Here is a 15,131-nt window from a genome sequence, read left to right as displayed (position 1 = left end):
TGCTGCCACTAACAAATATTATTTAAGAATCCTTGACTTTATATAAAGTATAAAATATCATGTGGGCAAGGTGGTGAAGCAGAAAAGAACCATTATTAGCAGGTTGATAACAGTCTTTGCTTTTTAATTGATTTACTTATGCTTTTTTATATATTATTTTTAGAGCATTTTTCTATTGAATTGCTGCCAAAATAGCAGTAAGTGCAGCAAAAAAATTTTTTTTAAAAAATGTCCCTCTATCCCTGGGAGGCTATAACAATTTTTCCACAGTGATTTCGAGAGTTAACTGCTGAAACCCCTGGAATGTACTCAGCACGGTTGAAAATCAGGGTTTCCTGGTCTCCAGGCTTTATAAGTGAGCCAGTAGAATGTTAGCAGCTGCTACTAGATTGTTCACAGCTGCTGGTTCTGTACAAAAGGGGTATAAACTAAATCTATATATTGTAATCCGAGTCCTACACTGGATAGAATTTTAAGCACCCAACACAAGCAAATATCGCCTAGAGTCGGAGTCAGCAACTACTCCTCCTGCTGTGGAGATTAACGACAAAAATTTAGCAATTTACAGGCTGGTAAAACATGTACAGGCAGTCCCCGGGTTACATACAAGATAGGGTCTGGAGGTTTGTTCTTAAGTTGAATTTGTATGTAAGTCGAAACTGTATATTTTATAATGGAAGTTCTAGACAATTTTTTTTCTTTTGCCCCAGTGACAATTGGAGTTTCAAAATTTTTGGTGTAATTGGACCAAGAATTATCAATAAAGCTTCATTACAGACATCTTACAGCTGATCATTGCAGTCTGAGACTATAGTAAAGCATCCAGAGAGCTTCACCAGAGGTCACAGTGGGCAGAGGGGTCCGTCTGTAACTATGGGTTGTCTGTAAGTCGGGTGTCCTTAAGTAGGGGACCGCCTGTAGTGACATTGTCATTAATCTGAAAGTTAAGATACAGAGATAACATTGTGATTGACATGAGTTTCACACACAGAAGTAAGAATAATGTCCAAAATGTTTAGAGTTTACAATGTAATTAATGTTATCAGAAGAAAGGTGATATTTGAAGTATATACATATGTATTTTTGGTAATATATGTTGTCATGATGTAACAAGAGAAGATAAAACAAATTTGCTCCCTCCAGTAAATCTATGGACATCAGTTCACATAAAATGGAAATATAAATATAGAACTGATACAGATAGGGGTCTCAGCTTATACTCGGGTCGGCTTATACTCGAGTATATATGGTATTTCTTTTAGTCCCTGTGACAATCAAGAGAATTATTTGATCTTTGAAGTTCTCGGTGTCACCTCTATTATCTGTGGGTTTTCCATACATTACAAAAGCAGTTTTGAAGGGTTATATGTTATTTTACCCAGTGTCTTTTTGTAACCTAAAGTTTGACTTGGACTTGAATCCTTAAAGGCAGGGCCGCATCTGCCATGAGGCGAGATGAAAATCTGATGCTGCACGGAGCTGAAGATATCTGGCCATGAACTCAGCAGTGATACGTCATGGATTGGAGAACCCGGAATAAAGTCCCCCTGATGGAAGAGATTGTCATCTATAAGGTACTAGATGTCACTAATAACTCCCAGAACCTGTAGTCAGTCACACAGTGTCAGGGAGCTGTCTGTAGGGTTGTTAATTGTTAGTAAAGTTTTCAGCATTTACTTAACAGGGAGCGGGGGGGGGGGGGGGGCAGCATTTTAATATTCGCCTCAGGCAGCAAATATGCTAGAATCGGCCCTGCTTAAAGGGGTATTCTCATCTGGGCATTCACTTTCAGTTTCATTAATCTGCCATATATAAACATTTCTTCAATTAGATGTTATTAAAAAAAATGTTCCTGTGTGAAGATAATTTATCATAAATGTAGTCATATGATCCCTTAGAAACAAGACTGAGTCCTTGGTTACGGCCACGTCTGCTGGAGAGATTGCACAAAGAAACAAAAGGTTTCTGAATATTAAATGTCTGGGAGTTATTGCATGTCCTACAGCCGCCCTGTGGTAATGATCGCTGAATCCAGGTGGCCAGGCAGAGCTCATTAGCGCATGTCTGGCCACCGCTGCCAGAGTGTGAGGTGGTCGTATCCGAGGAAGCTTTCTCGTTTCTAAGGGACTACATGACTACATTTATGATAAATTATCTTCACACAGGTACATTTTTTTTAATAACATCCAATTGAAGAAATGTTTACATATGGCAGATTAATGAAACTGAATGTGAGCGCCCAGATGAGAATACCGCTTTAAGACTACTACTATTCTGGAGTCTAAGCCCTTCATTCTTAAATGGTCTAACCTTTTAAGAAACTTTGTATGAAATAGTGAACACCAGAAACTTTGCAATGAAGAATCTACTATCGGAAGTAGATCTGATGGTAGATTCCTCCTGCTGTCTCTGCCCCAATCTGTAATTTAATAATCCTGGAACCTAACCTCCATCATGGTCAGTGGTAGTGGACCCACTGGACCACCGCAAGCGGTGACATAAGCCTGAGAGTGGAGTCTAAGTGGCACCAGTTTTTACCAGAGCCCGCCGCAAAGTGGGTTGGTCTTGCTGAGGCGTGGTACCACCAGGTCGCACCACAGGCTCGACTTTGCTCGCAGTGGTGGCCAAGGTAAGGTACAAAATCGTCAGACAGAGGCGGAGTCGTGGTCAGGCAGAAGGTCAGGACAGGCGGCACAGGATCAGAGTCAGGGAGAAAGCAGAAGGTCAGAACAGGTGGCAGAGAATTGAAGTCAGAAACAGGAATCAAAGTCACAACGGGAAATCACTATAAAACACAGGAACAACTGGAAAGCTTTCTCTGGGGCATGAGGCACAAAGATCCGGAAAAGGACACAGGAAGAGGCTGTCTGTCAGGACAGGCGTCCGGCCAGCGCCAATCATTGGTGCGCTGGCCCTTTAAATCTTACAAAGCACGGGAACCGCCGCTGGAGCAAGGGAAAGTGTGCAAGGCTGCAGCCGGGCTCCAGAGACACACTGAGGCACACGGGTGCACCTGTGACAACCCCACTTGTTAAAAACATTTTAGTAATATGTAAATTAACTGCAGAGGCTGGGGTGTGGAGTAGCCTTAGCTCCCAGTGCTCGACCAGGCTAGTACACGCCCCAGTAGCCTCTGCAGTCAATTTACATTTTACTAAAATAAAGTTTTTTTACTTTATTTTAACTATTAAGTTAGATTAGGTTCCAGGATTATTAAAATTACAGATTAGAGCAGAGGCAGCCAGGAGGAATCTACCATTAGATCTACTTTTGATAGATTTCTCAGGGTAGGTTTCCTTTAAATTCCATCTTGCTAACAAGCAAACAGAAACTTACTTAAGTGTTAAAAACATAGCAGTTTTAAAAGGATGGGAGGGGGAGTAGCATGTTGAAGCAGATAAGTGTTCGAACACCACCACAAAGAAGAAATCAAACTAGAAATACAGTAGTACTCATTTGTGCACACTGGCCTACTGATTTCTGTAAAGTTTCTTGAAAGGTTGGGTACACTTAAAATATCCACTCATAGATGTACCAGCAGGTAATCCCTTTACCAGAGGCCAATTTACAATCAACAAAATGCCAGGGGTGGAAAGAAGGATTTTTTCCAAGCTCCATAAACATGAAACAATCAATAAAAGACAGAGTTCCCCAGTTGGCAACTCACTGCTGTAGCATTGCATAGAAAATGGCCATGGAAACAGAACTTAAATGTGATGTTAGAAGAAATTATTAGACAAACACACGTCTGTGAAATCAAACTATCCACTTAGAAGGCAACACTGATTGACAATCAATTTTACAGGCAATTATCAAGACACACTCAAAGGAGGGGTTCTGCAGGTGGGGACCACAGACCACTTCTCAGTATTTATGATTTCTGGCTGATGTTTTGATCAATTTTGAATGTTGGTGGTGCTTTCATACTCATGGTAGCAGGAGATGGACTCTACAACCCACAGAAGATCCCTCAGGAGACCATTCACAACATCATCAGTAGCATGCTGAGCATTGTAGGGACTTCATACAGGCACGTGGAGGCCACAAACAATACGGAGCCTCATTTTGTCTTATTTTATGGACATTACATCAAAGTTGGATCAGCCTGAAGTGTCTTTTTCCACTTTAATTTTGTGGGTGACTCCAAATCCAGGCCTCCATTGGTTAATAAATTTGATTTTCATTGATGATCTTCTGTGCTTTTGTTGTCCGAACAAAGTATTCAATGAGAATATTTCATTCAGAACATCGCACTCTTAGCCATAGTACTACAGTGTATGTGACCATTATATAGCCCCTTGGCTAGTTGTAGGATTGGAGCCTCTTTACTTTAATAGCATTTGCTCAATGAGTTTGTGACCCTATGAGAGCCAAATATTTACACACCATGCTATTGTTATCCCAGTTAAACACAAAAGTAAAGTTTTACTAAACAAAAAAATTTGGATGGAGCAAAAGTAAGACCAGATAGTCAAAAAGTTTGCTGGATATTCACAATGGCTGAGTCTGGATGATAAATTCTATGCATCTGAAGTATTTTAAGCCACAGCCCTGTGTCACTAGCCCTTTTTGCAAGAACATTTATGAACCTTAAAGAGAACCCGTCATTCAAAATAACCCCCTAAACTAAGTATATTTTCATAAACGGCCATTAGAAAGCATTGCCTCTATCCCTTCATTGTCCCTCTACATGCCTGTAAACCTAAGCAATGAGGTCCTAAAGCTGTATGCAAATGACCTGTGAAATGTCCAATGAGTCATTAGCATATTCAAGCTGTCCACCTTATTCATGAGTGGGAGGCACAGCCACACCCCCAGTGCATGACTGACAGCCTGTATAATGATAAGTGGCTGTATAATGATGTGATGGCTGCTCTATGTGCTTGCTGGAGGCCACGCCCCCTGCAGCCTGGGTGTGTGTAGGACAGATACAGCAGCTCCAGGCAGCCATGTTATAGCAGAACATGTCAGGTACTTGTGTAGCTGATGTCCGTCTCTGTGTATTAGGAGGATGCAGCATGTCAGCAGATGCAGCACACACATTAGCAATGCTTTACTATACATTACACACAGACATGAGCAGGGGGAGGAGAGGGGAGGGGTAACAGGAGTGACATCACTGCCTCTGACATGTGACCAGCCTCATTTACATAATAAAGAAATTATGATTTTACAATGATTAATGTGTAAAATTACTAGATAAAGGCTGGGATGGATCCTTGTGAGCTGCTCCAACAGGTAGAGGTGACAGAACTAGTGACACAGACCTGATGACAGGTGTCCTTTAATACTTATAAGCACAGAGTTTCCAGTTTTAATCTGTGTGTGTGCAAAAACTTTAATTCCATGGAGGGGTAAAAGTATTTTTTAGCCTCATGTCAACTATGTGACATCCACTTTTACATCAAGGAAGAAGCTCTGGAGTTAAGAATTGTAGCAGGACTTGCTGCATTGCTATGCAAGATCTCTTCAGTGAATTGTTCCACAGACCATACCCTGTGGTTTAAAAAGCCATGGATCGAAAAATACTGTACCTTATGTTTTCTGACTATAACGTGCACCGGATTATAAGGCGCACCATCAATAAATGCCTGCTAAAACGTCTAAGTTCATATATAAGGTGCACTGGATTATAAAACGCACCTGATTATGAGGATGAATGACCAGCAGGTGGCAGACCTGTGCACAGTTCAAGGCAGCTGTTGTCTGTAAGTACGGTTCATATATAAGGCTCACTGGACTATAAAGGCGCACCTTTGATTTCTAAATACGGTATATTTGGTGGTTTAGAAGCAATGCGGCTCGGTGACAGATTTCCTTTAAATTGGAAGCCATTTATCCATTAACTGAGCACGTGCTCAGGGTTTCCCAACTCCTAGCCATTTTTTCCCCAGCTTGGCCTGTTCTTATTCTTTCCCCATTTTTTGTAGCTGGGTTGATAATTTGCCTAGATAGGCATTTTGAACAGACCCCTAGATCTAATTCAAGGTTGTTGTAGGTTATCTGTCATATCCATAGCAAGAGGAAGCTGGTAAGACCATGCAGGAATACATACATAAGACAGCATTAATTTAGTGCAGAAAAAAGTGACACTAGCACATTGTAAGAGACCAGAAAACAGACATGTAACTATAATCTTCTCCTGGAGGCAGAGAACCCTGAGAGGTTTCAGCTCGGAAGCCTACAGAATGTGAATGCAGATTGGGACAAAACTAAGAACCACGTAGCTTCAGAGACAGGGACACTAACTGATTAATCCAGTCACCTTAACTGTGGTCTCTTATACTTATCCATGTTTTCCTTCCTTCTAAAATCAACTTTTAATAGTATTCTAATGAGCCAAAAAGGGAAGTTACCAGAGCCCCTCCATGCTGCAGCTTCACCAGCTGTAACCATGTGCAGTTTGATGTAACTTCCACTTCTGCCGTTTGATTACATCAGGAATAGGGAGGGGTAAAGTAGAGAGGGAACAAGGGGGGATGGGAGGCAGTGTAACAACCTGTGAAGCCGGAGTCTTACTCATTAGCATAATTTTAGCATGTTTATTACATATGAGAAGAAAAGGAGGCCATGGATAACAAATATAAGAAGATTACCAAAGTCACGGTGCCTGGATCCATGAGTAAGTGCTTCTGATTTATCATTATGGATTTTGATGGAAGATTTCCTTTAACTTTTTATTTTGTTAAAATTCCTTTAACTGTAGTTAAAAGAAGAACATATGTTTCACAAAACTACACTGCCTCCGCTTAAATCTGTAAGGCAGTAAGATTACAAAGCGAAGATTACAAGAGGAAAACTCCAAAGTTCATAAAAGCACAATTTCAGAGTAATTGATTAACAACTTCCATCAGCATCAATGCACAATCTCTGTGGCTTCCTTCTACTCGGCACATGACGTCACGGTGAATTTATCATTCTTGCATTGTGGGTCATAAAGGTAACAAGCATTTGAGAAGTGGTCTGTAAACAGTACAGGACAGCCTGCCTTTCTCAAGTCTTTTCACAGCCGGACAGGTGATTAAATACCATCATTAGCGACATCTCCAGGACAAAAGATTTGATATTCCAACCTGCCGTCCCCTTCCTGCTCCAAAGTGCCCTAAATGATTCAATTCTATTTGCTTAAAAGAAAGGGGGCAGCATTTTCTAGAACAGTGGTTCTCAACCTTTCTAATGCTGTGACCCCGCAATACAGTTCCTCATGTTGCGGTGACCCCAAACCATATACAAGAATATTGTATTCGTGCCAAAAAATGCTATTAAAATCGTGGCTCCGATGGCTTTAGGCGACCCCTGTGTTTTGATCGTTCGACCCAAGCCGGGGTCGCGACCCACAGGTTGAGAACCACTGTTCTAGAAGAATTTAAATTAATATAGGATATAGAATATTTTGGGTGCTGCAAGTATGGACACATAAAATCATTAAAATACATGTGCATCTAAAGCTACAGAAACTAATATATAGGCAGTTAAATTTGTATGCAAGTCGAAAATGTATATTTTATAATTGTAGTGATAGACAATTTTTTTTTTGCCCCGGTGACAATTGGAGTTTCAAAATTTTTTGCTCTAATGGAACCAAGGATTATCAATAAAGCTTCATTACAGACACCTTACAGCTGATTATTACAGTCTGGGACTATAGTAAAGCATCCAGAGAGCTTCACCAAAGGTCACAGTGGGCAGAGGGGTCCGTCTGTAACTATGGGTTGTCTGTAAGTCGGGTGTCCTTAAGTAGGGGACCGCCTGTATATATTTGTAAGGAGGTACAGTTAAGGTCCAATACATCTGTTAAAGAGGACCTTTTACCAAATCCAACTCTTTGCATCCTAGGCAATGTTTCCCACCAATTCTGGCACGCAGCCGTTCCTGAATAATCAATGCCCTTATTTTAAGATTTATACAGTCGTTTGGGAGGGGCTAGGCTGTCTACTCCAACCTAGGGCCACCCTTCTAACAGTAGAGAGCCTAATTTATAGAGTTGCGGTAGCCAGAATGCTAATTAGACTCTACACCAGTGGTCCCCAAACTTTTTACATAGGGGGCTGTTCACTATCCGCTCAGATCGTTGGAGGGCCGGACTGAAGTTTAAAAATAAAAAAACATATAAGAAATTCCTTGAAAACACAACACTAGCGGTACATGTGACTGCATCCGTAATACACTGGGCCCCCCTCAATTAATTATTTAATATACTGCACTATTTTATTTATTGGCCCAATTAACGAATTAATTGGGTCAATTAAGTATTAAATATGCTGCCCTTAACCTCCATTAATTACTAGACTGCCCCTCATAATTAATTATTTCCTATGCTGCCCCCCACCATTAATTATTTCCTATGCTGCCCCCCACCATTAATTATTTCCTATGTTGCCCCTCATAATTTTTCCCTATGCTGACCCTCCATTATTATATTCTATAATGACCCCATAATTCATAACTTCCGATATTAGGGCCGATTTTTAAATACGGTGGTTTTTCCGAATCCGTCGGGTTTTCTTATGGCCACGGCCCTTGGTTTCCGTCGCGTGCATGCCAGCGCCGATGCGCCACAATCCGATCATGTGCGCCAAAATCCCGGGGCAATTCAGGGAAAAATCGGCGCAAATCGGAAATATTCGGGTAATGCGACGGAAAAACGCGATTCGGGCCCTTAGTAAATGACCCCCATTGAGTACTTGGGGAAAGTGGGGGGCTGGAGAGAAAATTTCTGATTAAAAAATACATTTATAGCACAAGCAAATAGAACAAATTTTGATTTAACTTATTAGAGAATGAAGGTTTATTGCTCCAGTTCCGGGTTTCATCCCACACCCACCCCTTTAAGTTGTATTTGCCACTATATTACGGTATGTTGCGGATTTACCGCACAACAAATCTTCAGGTAGTGCAGCATTCTAAAAAATATAAAATGTATCCTTGCAACTGTGGATTTTATAGGTGTTACTACAATTGCAGTTTTTAAAGGGAAACAACTTATATTTATCTACATCTATTTTTAGCCACATTAAATTGCTTGGTGTGAATATGACCTTAATGAAACACCATCATATGTTTAGCTGCAAGCCCTGCCAAAATTTGATGAAGCCAACAGAGGAAGCTGTGGCATCAGCACAGAAGTTCAGTTGCCAAAGGAACTGTAAAACGCCTAATGGGTACGGCGGCAGTCCTGTGCAAAATGATATATATTACATTTGATATAAATGGCTATAGTCTTAATACGAGGTGAATCACGTTCTGAATAATGCATTATACAGAAGAATTAGTCAGTGAACCCCTCAGATGACCCACATACAGTCCATCCTCTGAAAAGCCTATGAACAGAAAGATTTCCATTACAAATTATCCTCAGAGGCTCACAAATCTCATTGATTCAGGGTATAAAGCAAGGTTTTCTCTGCAGGGAGTACTTTGACAGAGGCTTCAATGAAAGCCAAATGAAGGAAATTTACCTTCCTCTATATAATTCCGGAGCTTAACCGGGACAAGTTAATAAAATAGGAGTCTTCCCATGACTTCCCGGGATAACTCAACATGTGCTGTGAATGCTACAACTACTTGCTCTGTATGCGCTAGAAAGCCTCAGTTAGGTGCAGAATCATTCTAGAACTCACACAAAACCCTTCAGTACAAAATTAAGACATACACAACACTATTTAACATAAAATTACATTAAAAATACACTTCTTTTAGCTTGTAATTTTTAGCTGATGCCGGATCCAATAGCCTATGCTGAACTCATTTTATACATGACTTTGTCAGCATTCTGAATACTGCCACTACTTTATAAAGCTTTTTTTCATATTATCTGGCTCGCTGCCAGCAGTGTGTGCCAAGTACCAGGGTGTGGAGGGGGTTAAGCTGCAGCAGCTTGTGTGCCTCTGTCTCAGACTCATCTACTCCCCACTTCCGGTCTTGTGCATTGAGCAGGCAGGGGAGGGTGGGAGATGGCGTGGAGTAGAGGAGGAATGCATGACAAGACTGAGACACAGGCACATAGGCTGCTGAAACCATTTCCCATGCCTCAAACTTCACTACACACTGCTGTCAAAGAGCCAGGTAATGTGAAATAAAGTTTTATACAGTAATGAAATTATTCAGAATGCTGATAAAGGCATTAAAATCAGCATAGGATAGGCTACTGGAACCAGTCACCAGCTAAAAATCACATTCCTGATTACAGGTTGGCTTGCAATGTGTGCAATAGTTTGTTACAGATGTTTTGATAGAAGAATGTCAAAAAATATTGCTTATCTGGCCGACTGCTATTCTTCCCATCGATACACACTTGGCTGGGCAGAGCATGTACACAGACCAGTGATCATCACTGCTGTATGGGGATGAATGAATAGGTCATCATCATAAGGTGCATTTGCCAGAAGCCCATTATCCTGGTTACACAATGTTGCAATTATTCAACAAATTCTGATCACTGGTCACCAAATTATCGGAATGACCGTTCCAATAAAGGCGCCCTATTTGCCGATATTTTAAGACCACAAGTCACTTGAAGATACCACTCCCTATGGCGCATCTCCCCTCAGAACCAGTGGTATACCATTATGCTTGTGGGACCCCACTGCAAAATCTGTAACAGGGCTTCTTTCCTGCTAAGTGGCATTTATGATATTGGTGGCCAGTGGCGCAACTAGAAGCTGATGGGCCCCAGTGCAAAGTCTGTGCCAGGCCCCGACTATAATGTATGGTTTATAGTAACAGTCTTCTCATATGGGAAAGTGACACCATAAGGGCCCCTAAGCCTCTTGGGCCCAGGTGTGATTGCAACCTCTGCACCCCCTAAAGTTACGCCCCTGTTGGTGGCTTCATGTGGTAGATCAGAACTGCTGTGGTTTTGCTCCACCTAATCCGTGGCCTGCCCGCGCCATGGGATGTCAATTGTGATTTAAAGGAAATCTACCACCAGGATCAAGGGTTGTAAACCAAGCACACTGACATACTGGTGTGTGCCCCCTCTGGAAGGTTCAGATATTCTTTTAGCTTCCTATGACCTGTTTTTTTGTTTTTACAAATTATCCAAAGGAGCCTGAGGGGCTCCAGGCTCCATAGATGTAAATGGAGTCTGAAGCTTAAAGCTTCCTGCTAGAGGGAACACACACCAGTATGTCAGAGTGCTTGGTTTACAATCCTTGATCCTAGTGGTAGATGTCCTTTAACGGGAAGTAATGTTCCATGATCCAAAGAGGCCAATAATTGTCTCGAAGCGAGTTCTGTGACCACCATTGTTTCTGTCAAGGTGTTATGAAGACCTTTGACCAAGACCAAGTATCACTGCAAAATGGAAACAGGGAGCCAGAGCAGGGAAAGTACAAATTATAGCAAAACTCTTAACTCTATACATTTGCCCAACTTTAACTTAACTTTAAATCCAGAAGATGTGTTGAAGACATTTCTTTACATTAAACTCTCTTGATTTTTTGGTGATGTAGACACATTACTGATGCACATAAAAAAGTCCACTCCTCTAACTCGTTACAGACATACATGGTTTGATTGCTTATACACATGTTCAAAATGAAAAGAGAAGAAAGGGTCACCTACAGGCACAGTGACTTACAGTATCACCTGCCAGAAGAAAGTTAGTGGTTTTTGCAAATCAAACCCCAAACAATATTTGGTTAATTCCACCAACACCAGCAGTTTAAAATAACAACACTCTCAGCTAAGGAGAAGATCATTGCTTAGGATCTATGCCTACAAAATATGAGCAGACACCTCTCGTAAGGACAAGATGGTTAATTATTCACAGATTACGGCTATTTGTCAGTAGTTTACCCCAATTAGTAGCTGGGCTGTGTTTACCTTCTATTATAAACTTGAATACACAAAGGAGACCTAATGGATATCGGTTTACATCCCCACCATGCAGAGCCAATATTCCATACACAGGATTTATTGCTACCAAAATTCCTTGTCCTTCAAATGCAGAGTATAGGTTTTTCTAAAGGTGATTGCGCTGCAATATTGAGCAACAAGGACATCTACCAGCAGGATGAAAGTTTGTATGCAAATGAGTCTGAGGGGCTCCAGCCTCCATTACCTGGTGGTAGATGTCCTTAAAGTGTAGGGAGAAGACTGAGGAGCCGCTTCAGGCTATAATTGTTATGTGGATTCCTGGCATTATCAGAAATGTGACAGTAGACATCATCCAGTAGGGTCAAGCTGGAAACATAGAATGCAGATCTTACCACCCTCCTAGAAAATTGCATAATTTATGGGTAACCCACCCCAAGGTTTGTTCAGGGACAACCTCTAAAACTGAGACCCATTACAGAAGGACCAAATATTACATGACTTACAGGACATCACTTATTCATTTGATCGGGTCCCATTTAGCGTCAGAATCATTAATGGACATCTACCATGAGTTTTACTGATGGTAGAATAGTCCGACCAAGAAGTTCCTGAGGAACTTCTTTTATTATTACTGCATACACCACGATTCCGACAATCTAGAGTTATACAAATTAAGGTAATCAGTCTGCGGCACACCGGCTATGCCACTGAAGAGCCTCAAAACACCATGTATTATAATTTATTCACTCCCCCATAACGATACAAGTCCACAGTATATAGAACAGGTGACTGGCAGGACCAGGGAGACTTGTACATTCAATGGCACTTTTACATCAGTTATATCATGTCTATGGTTCAATTTTCCTTCAATTCAATTTTACAGATAATAATAATAATTCTTTAATTATATAGTGCACACAGATTACGCAGTGCTGCACAAAGCATGACAAATTGGTCCGTGTCCTTATGGGGCTCACGATGTAAACAACTTAACAGTATGTTTTGGAGTGTGGGAGGAAACCTGAGCACCCAGAGGAAACCCACACAAACACAGAGAGAACATACAAACTCTTTGCAGATGTTGACCAGGGTGAGACTTGAACCCAGAACTCCAGCGCTGCAAGGCAGAAGTGCTACTCACTCAGCCACCGTGCTGCCCATTCATTTTAATTAACAATACCAAGCTATAATACCAAGCCCAAGGCTAGATGGACATGAACGAGCCGATTCTCATCCATGACAAACTGATGTTTTCTTCAGTTTCTCACAGACAATTTGCCTCTGTATGGCATCCGTTTTCACAGATCCTCAAACTATAATCTATGAGGGAAAAAAAAACATGGTTCTCACTTTAACATGCTCTACTTTTAAACGGATCAGTAGCATTGTCCAAATTAACAATCCATCCATTAAAAAGTATTGCATTCAGAGTAGCCATGTAGAGCCATTAGAAAAAAACGGACGGTAAATGGCCATGTTTTACAGCCAGTACACACGGTGCCGGATAGGGGGTAGCAATTGAAGTATCTGCAGAAACTTGAATCTCAGGTCACAAGTAAAGTACAAATGTAAAGGTGAATGTGTCTATGGAAACTCCCTTTAAATCAATACTTTGCAAGTATTTTAGCAAGCAAGTACCAGGTGCCATCTGCTTTTTGGCTTCCATTTTGCAATTTCCATTTTTTTTTTTTTTTTTTAATGGGATTGTGATTTAATTGTATCTGGACGGTTACATTAATAGCAAAATATAAGTTAGTTACTGGTTTTCAATATTTTATAGTCATCTTTTTTTGTTTTCCATCTATCTGCCCAAATAATGGAAGGTCTAAGTGAAGACGTAAAAAAGAAAAAATAATATTGAGAACCATGACAATTAGTTGTATAGATATTCCGCATACTTACAGTGGATTGGCTGCAAAAAGTGAATAGATTGGTCAATGTGTCACTATAATCTGAAATCTGACCCCACTAATAACAAATCACATAGCTGCTTAATAATGTGCTGCCAAGATGCAGCGAGACAACCGAGGACAAAGATTAATAAAGATGCAAACTCCTGTGTGTGATCCATTTGCATCTCAATAGCAATTTTGTGTTGGACAAAACTTCCTGTCCTTTCTAAGGGTGAAGACACACATGGCGTTTTTGGGCCATTTTTACTAAGTGCGTTTTCAGATCGTTAAAAACGCATGCGTTAAAAAACGCATCCGTTTTTTAAAAACGCGTGCGTTTTTTGAAAACACATGCGTTTTTGTCCGTTTTTCATTGCGTAATTTCGCATGCGTTTTTAACGATCTGAAAACGCACTTAGTAAAAACGGCCCAAAAACGCCATATGTGTCTTCACCCTAAGCAGCCACTGAGCACACAATGCAAATCAATGATGCAGGTCAAATCAATGATCATATCAATGGAAGCGGAATATTCGGATACCATCAATTATTAATTATATACAATATTATATCAGAATAACTATTTTTGGTTTAGTAAATTTGGGGTATTCAGTACAGAATGGACCACATTTCTAAGTTTTAATAGGAACTACATTATAAAACAATATCCAATGCAAAAAAATATAATTCTGTAAAGTTTTCAGCAGCTTTGATAAAGAAATGGTCCAATGGGATTTAGGAGGAGTACTGATGGAGAGAAGTGCATGTACCTACCAGCCTTGCACGGGTCCTTGTAGTCAGGTTCCTCTGTGTTATCTTCCATCAAGTATTCAAAGCCAAATTGATAATCCTGCCCCATGGCCAGGCGGATGCCCCACACTAGGGTCAGGGCTAGAGATGTCAGTGTGCACAGCCTCCTCACATGGGATCCACGGCCAGTCATTGCTGGAGACACACGACTACAAGTTTGGAGGGAGGACACGGGACTGCTCTTTGTGATGGGAGTGAGGCTGGGGGTGCAGGTGGGCTGATATGTTGGGGTGCAGCAGCGGTACAGCGCAGAGCTCAGGATGATCGATGTGGGGGGATCGGCGCTGCAGGCGGAGTATAAGGGGTGCAGGGGGCGGGGCGGCCGGGGCGTGGTCTCACCGCTGCGCTATGTACTTAGATCCCGGCCAGGGTGTCCCTCATTGGCCGCTTCATCCAATCAGCGGCTCCCGGCGCACGCTGCTCATTATAAAGAGGGCGGGGGCTAGGAGCTGCCCACTACTGCTCTGCCAGACCGCGCTGCACTCTGAGGAGAGCATTGTAGGGCACAGTACTCAGTGTAACAACACAGCAGCACCCTATATAGTACAGCACCCTGTACAGTACAAGCACCTGACAGAGCACAGCACCCTGTATAATACCAGTACCTGAC

General features: G+C 41.4%; 1 protein-coding gene across 1 annotated transcript in view; it reads right to left on the bottom strand.

The window, feature by feature from the left end:
• The window catches only part of TLL2 (tolloid like 2), a 95,856-nt gene extending 81,052 nt beyond the window's left edge, over positions 1-14,804 (bottom strand). The window contains exon 1 of the mRNA XM_072129458.1: positions 14,486-14,804. Coding sequence (XP_071985559.1) covers positions 14,486-14,654 — 169 coding nt within the window. The 5' untranslated portion in view covers positions 14,655-14,804. The remainder of the gene's footprint in view (positions 1-14,485) is intronic.
• Positions 14,805-15,131: the final 327 nt, after the last annotated feature.

This window comes from Engystomops pustulosus, chromosome 11 (assembly GCF_040894005.1).
Source record: "Engystomops pustulosus chromosome 11, aEngPut4.maternal, whole genome shotgun sequence".
Taxonomy (NCBI): Eukaryota; Metazoa; Chordata; class Amphibia; order Anura; family Leptodactylidae; genus Engystomops; species Engystomops pustulosus.
Note: the sequence above shows the minus strand (reverse complement) of the source record. Positions and strands in the feature narration are given on the sequence as shown.